This window comes from Borostomias antarcticus (assembly GCF_949987555.1).
Source record: "Borostomias antarcticus genome assembly, chromosome: 7".
NCBI lineage: Eukaryota > Metazoa > Chordata > Actinopteri > Stomiiformes > Stomiidae > Borostomias > Borostomias antarcticus.
The window spans coordinates 30,165,990-30,171,989 of NC_140240.1; the positions used below are offsets into that span (position 1 = coordinate 30,165,990).

The 6,000-nt window shown below is 50.2% G+C and overlaps 1 protein-coding gene across 1 annotated transcript; it reads left to right on the forward strand.

Moving 5' to 3' along the window:
* Positions 1–2,886: 2,886 nt before the first annotated feature.
* adra2a (adrenoceptor alpha 2A) lies at positions 2,887–5,366 on the forward strand. The gene is made up of 2 exons (XM_084441530.1): positions 2,887–3,324; positions 3,490–5,366. Exon 2 carries the CDS (start codon positions 3,710–3,712, stop codon positions 4,961–4,963), a length of 1,254 nt encoding a protein of 417 aa, XP_084297656.1. The 5' UTR covers positions 2,887–3,324; positions 3,490–3,709; the 3' UTR covers positions 4,964–5,366.
* Positions 5,367–6,000: the final 634 nt, after the last annotated feature.

Below are 6,000 nucleotides of genomic sequence, written 5' to 3' on the forward strand. Positions count from 1 at the left end.
TGTTTATTTGAATCATGTTTTAGTGTTTTTTTTCGTTGCCTTTTCTAAATGATGAAATATGTATTCAGTTAGTATTATATCAAGTGACTGTACATTAAAATCCCAACTAAGGTAATCAAACCAAACCTTTTTATTATTATTTTTTTCTTTTGGAAAAAAACAACAAACAAAAAAAAAAAAACGTGTTGCGTCCAAACTTTGTATACTCAATCATGTTTTTTGTTTTGTTTTGTTTTTTTAAAGTGTGGGTCTATTTTTTTCGGCAGCAGCTTATGGTGGATTTGTGGGGTTGTGGACTGGTCACAGAAGAGACCTGAGTGTGCGCACGCCCCGCTACGGTGGGAGGGGAGGGACAAAATGTATCGCTGCTCCTCACTACCAGCAGAACTTGTTGCTGCTTTTTGAACTGAAACATTTGAAACATGCTGTAAACAACGGGGGGGAAAGAGGTAAACAACGTACACAGATAAACACACTCAATCGACTGACTTGTAGCCTGTCTGGGACAAATCCACTTGACTGACCTTTGACCTCTAGTGTTGGGGTCTCCAAGTCTGTCCCCCCCCCCCCCCCCCCCCTCAGATCAAATCGTTTGGACCTTTCAACGACAAGGAAAAACAAAGGTGCATATTTGAGCCTACCGTAGATACAGCAACTACAGACTTTTCAAAAAAGACAGAAAAATGTAAAAAGGGCTTTCTCTGTTTCATGCTTAAACAATACACTGGAGGCATTGCATTCCTGTTTTTTATATATTATATAGTGTATATATATAATATATAAAAAGCTTCGGAAGAAAAAAAAAGTACATTTCTTTGATTTGTGTATTTACGTTTAGCTGTAAACAAATGGAATTATGTGAAAATGCCTTCGATGAGTACTTAAATGTGAGATGTGCATTGGGTATTGCAGCCATGAGCTGTGCTATACCTGTATAATCCTAGTCTTTTGTTTTGATCTTTTCCATATATGTGCCATTTGCAAGTTGGGGGGGGGGGGGGGGATTATTAAAATGTTCGCTTATGTCTGAAATAAAGAGAACCTGAGACATAGGCTAATTGATCAGGCTAATTGATCAGGCTAATTGAACAGGCTTATTTCACTAAGGACAGGTTGCTGTGGTAACGGGTTGTGGCCCAATTTGGATTCTCTAAAACTGGTCGGCCTAAACTTCCTGACCTTCCTGTTCCTGAGGTAAATCACAGATCTCAACATGAGCGGATTGGTAACAGCTGTGTTGATAAAGCAAATTCTCTCCTTTTTCTGCACATTTTCTCTCCGTGAGATTGGCCTACTTCAAGCAGGATAGGAAGAAAGTAAGTCATTTTAGAGAATTCAAACCGGGGGTAGTTTCAACATCCACAAGCCTTTAGGGTTTCCCTTCTCAAAGCAAAACGAGTATCAGACAGAAGAGGATGAGGGGAATATCCACCTTTTGTCTGATTGATTTTATTCAGTATAAATAATAACAAATTGGTGGTAGAGCATTTAATTATAGACGATTGTATTGTGCCCTGGCATTCTGTTGTTGCTTATGTTCCGATACAACAGCGCCCCCGACAGGTTGATTGACGTCATGACTCCTCAATGGTCCAGATAATAAACTGCCTGCTTATTCTGACTCTGCTTCTTTATTCGGACGAGATCTTGGTGAAGACATTGGAGTTGAGTTTTGCATTTTAACAAAGGGGCCAACTTTAGGCTGTGTGATTGTATTTGACAGCATGTCGCCCCTTAGGCCTACCTTTCCTTCTTCATAGGAGTATACACTTGCCCTCCTTCTCATACAACGATTTCAATGCACAAGATACATGTAAAGCTATAATTCTTTCATCAATTATGTGGTTTTCAATGTTTGTACAGGAGTTGTCGAGTAGCATGCAGGACAGTCGCAGTCCTGTCGGAATATCCTACTAACAGGACCGACGCTGAAGAGAAGATAATTAACAACCGATGTTGTTTATGGTGGGTATTGTTATTTATCCAGATACATGTTGTATCCTTACTGTGACCAGGTCGACCCTCGGGCAGCAGGATGCTCCCAGTCCCGGTGAAGCCTCGCGAGAGCCCGGGCCCCGCGTGCAGGGTGTCCTGGTGAAGCCTCGCGAGAGCCCGGGCCCCGCGTGCAGGGTGTCCTGGTGAAGCCTCGCGAGAGGTGCAGGGTGTCTTTGGGAGACGACAGGTGTCACTGTATCCTCTCTGTAGCGCTCTGCACACACACTCCGCCGGGTTCAACATCACACTGATATCACGTCACTCACCACACCTACAATCACACAATGGATCACTCTTTTACACAGGTCAACAAAGCTTCCGGATATCCAACTGAAAGATTTGATAGTAGATGTTGACATTGCCCTGTTTATTTTTTTTCCACATTTTGATTTGGGCATCCGCTTAAATTGCACAATAGGCTTGTGAAAGATTAATTAAAAAAGATTAAAGCTGGGCTTTGAAGGCAATATATGTTTCCCGCACCGGGCTTACCATAAAGTCCCTGCCAAAGAAATAAATAAGCTTTACTCCCCCGTCACGTAGCGACCACTTGGCCCCCAACTTCACGGGGCCTATCGAGTCTCAAGAGTTTTACAACGGAACGGACCGTGAGACTCAACTATACAGGCGGTCATATTAAGGCCACGAAGTCATAAAAGAAGCCCCCGTTAACTTTCCACGTGGTGTGGCTCTGGATGCTGCTAAGCAACGCAGGGTAGTAGGTAGGGCGTATAAAGAGAGGGAGTGGCGGTGGAGGCGGGCAGCGCCGGAGAGACACGCAGCGCCGGAGAGACACGCAGCGCCGGAGAGACACGCAGCGCCGGAGAGACACGCAGCGCCGGAGAGACACGCAGCGCTGGAGAGACACGCAGCGCCGGAGAGACACGCAGCGCCGGAGAGACACGCAGCGCCGGAGAGACACGCAGCGCCGGAGAGACACGCAGCGCCGGAGAGACACGCAGCGCCGGAGAGACACGCAGCGCCGGAGAGACACGCAGCGCCGGAGAGACACGCCGCACACGCAGACGCAGCGCCCCGAGTAACGTGATTATCGCTCTATTAGGCGCGCTGGAGTGGCAGACCTAGATACCACGGAGGGAGTGTAATTCTGTGGAGATTGGAGACAGACAGAGAGAGAGAGAGAGAGAGAGAGAGGGAGAGAGAGACGCAGACACATCTGTGAAAGCTCACATCATCCGTGTTCCGCCGAGGAGATGAGCGAGAAGCCAATTGGTTTTCTGGTTACTGGCGTGCGTAAAGCAGTTACGCACTGTCGGTTCTTATTTTGTCGGCTACTCGGAGGACTTGTGAGACCATGCAGCACTTGAGGTAAGACACTTTTCTCACTCAAATAATGCTCTCACCAATATTTCATTTGAAGTCGGGATAAATAAGTTAAAATTTGTGAGGTAGCAAGTTCTATGACATTGAATTTCTTCCATAAAAACAACAACAACAAACCGTTGCCTCTACTCTGCCCCTCCCGTTTCCCAGATGAAGTGATGCGTCGCACTGATAAAGAAACTCCCCGACACAAGGACACATGACATGGAGCGAAAAATACACAAATACCACTGACACACCCTTTGAAAACCCTCCGCCGACTCCTCCAGCATCAACTCTGCTTCCCCTGTTTTTTTCCGTGTTCTGTGGATGACCCCCGTTCACCTCGTCTGATCTCCAGCAAGGTATAAAGGGCCGGCAGAATCTCCCGATGGGGTTTGGCAACACAACCAACGAGACCCTCCCCCTGGGGAGACCCTACACCATCACGCTGTCCTTCCCCCTCACCGTCCTGGTAGGAATATTAATCTTGCTAACGGTGTTTGGCAACATCCTGGTCGTCATCGCCGTGTTCACCAGCCGGGCGCTGAAGGCCCCCCAGAACCTGTTCCTGGTGTCGCTGGCGTCGGCGGACATCCTGGTGGCCACGCTGGTCATGCCCTTCTCCCTGGCCAACGAGCTGATGGGCTACTGGTACTTCGGCAAGGTGTGGTGCGAGATCTACCTGGCGCTCGACGTTCTCTTCTGCACGGCGTCCATCGCGCACCTGTGCGCCATCAGCCTGGACCGCTATTGGTCGATCACGCAGGCCATCGAGTACAACCTGAAGCGCACGCCGCGCCGGATCAAGTGCATCATCTTCATCGTGTGGGTGATCGCCGCCGTCATCTCCTTCCCGCCACTCATCACCATGGAGAAGGAGAGCGATAAGAAGGAGGGGCCAGTGTGCAAGATCAACGAGGAGAAGTGGTACATCATCTCCTCCTGCATCGGCTCCTTCTTCCTGCCCTGCGTCATCATGGTGCTCGTCTACGTCCGCATCTACCAGATCGCCAAGAAGAGGACGCGGGCGCCGCCGGGGGACAGGGCGAGGAAGGTGGCGGCCGCGGCCGCGGCGTGCCGGAAGGAGAACGGCGTGGGTGCCAGGGATCACGAGCGGCTGAACGGGGAGCGAGACGCGGGGGCGGAGGGAGGAGGAGGAGGAGGAGGAGGAGGAGGAGGAGGAGTGGAGGAGGAGGGGGAGAAACTGGAGATGAACGGGATGGACATAGACGAGTCCTCGTCCTCCGACCACAAGGTCAACAACCCGTGTTCCGTCAAAAAGAAGAAGGCCAAGGGCAAAACCAAACTGAGCCAGATCAAACCGGATGGCGCCCCCAAGCGGGCGCAAAGCACCATGGGAAGCCGCTGGAAGGGGCGGCAGAACCGGGAGAAACGCTTCACCTTCGTGCTCGCCGTGGTCATCGGCGTGTTCGTCATCTGCTGGTTCCCGTTCTTCTTCACCTACACCCTGACCGCCCTGTGCGAGTCGTGCACGGTCCCCAACACCCTGTTCAAGTTCTTCTTCTGGTTCGGCTACTGCAACAGCTCCCTCAACCCCATCATCTACACCATCTTCAACAATGACTTCAGGAGGTCTTTCAAAAAGATCCTCTGTCGGAGAGATAACCGGAGAATGGTATGATCGGACCGCGGCTCTTCCTGTAAATGTTTTTTATATACGTTATATACGGTATCAAGTTGCTTTAAGTGCTCTGTGCATGGACCGCTGACGTCAGTTCTGTACTTGTGAAGAACTCTGTAAATGTCATTGTGGTGCCGTGACTCTGTTTTTTATATCAGGAGAAGAGGTCCTAAGTGCAGTGTCCTACGTGCTGTTTAGCATCGAAATGTTGCTCCCCCCCTCCCCCAAGAGGCTGACCGCACGCTACCACAGCTTGAACTCAAAACTAACGTCCTTAAGATGCAACATTCGCAAGGCTCGGCTAGTTCGTGCCACAAAAACCCATGTTTCGTGAACGTAGGGGTCTCAATGGAGATCTAATGTGGGTATGAATCGTGGTATATGTAGTTCTTTATGGCTTTATGTTGTAGTATAATGTCGTCTCTTAATGGGTGTCTATATTTCCATCGTCCATGAATACTGTGCCGTTTTCTATGATATCGCGGGGGAGGGATGAGTACGATGTACAGAATAAACATGTCTCCCTTTGACCTTTGACCTTTGCTCTGTTGTCTCACATCCGTACGAAGCTCAGCTGCCAGACATGTGTGAGAGCGCACGTACACACACACACACACACACACACACACACACACACGCACACACACAAACACCTCACAGCTGCATCATACATAAAACAACAGATTTTCTCCAGTGAGGTGAGGTGAACAGTCTCTTTATTCATGGTTGTGTCGTAGTAACAGATTGGCAGATGAGCTAAAGGTCTCAGAGACCGTCTCTTCAAATGACTTTGAGGAGAGGGAGTGGGGGGCGGGGGGGGGGGGGCGGAGGGGAGAGGTGGGGATGGGGGTGGGAAGGAGGGGAGAGGGGGGTGGGAAGGAGGGGAGAGGTGGGGGTGGGGGTGGGAAGGAGGGGAGAGGTGGGGGTGGGGGTGGGAAGGAGGGGAGAGGTGGGGGTGGGGGTGGGATGGAGGGGAGAGGGGGGGGTGGGGGGGGCGGAGGGGAGAGGCGGGGGGCGGGAGGGCGGAGGGGAGAGGT

Coding starts and splice junctions, on each gene's coding strand:
- adra2a (XM_084441530.1), top strand. CDS start 3,710: ATGGGGTTTGGCAACACAACCAACGAGACCCTCCCCCTGGGGAGACCC.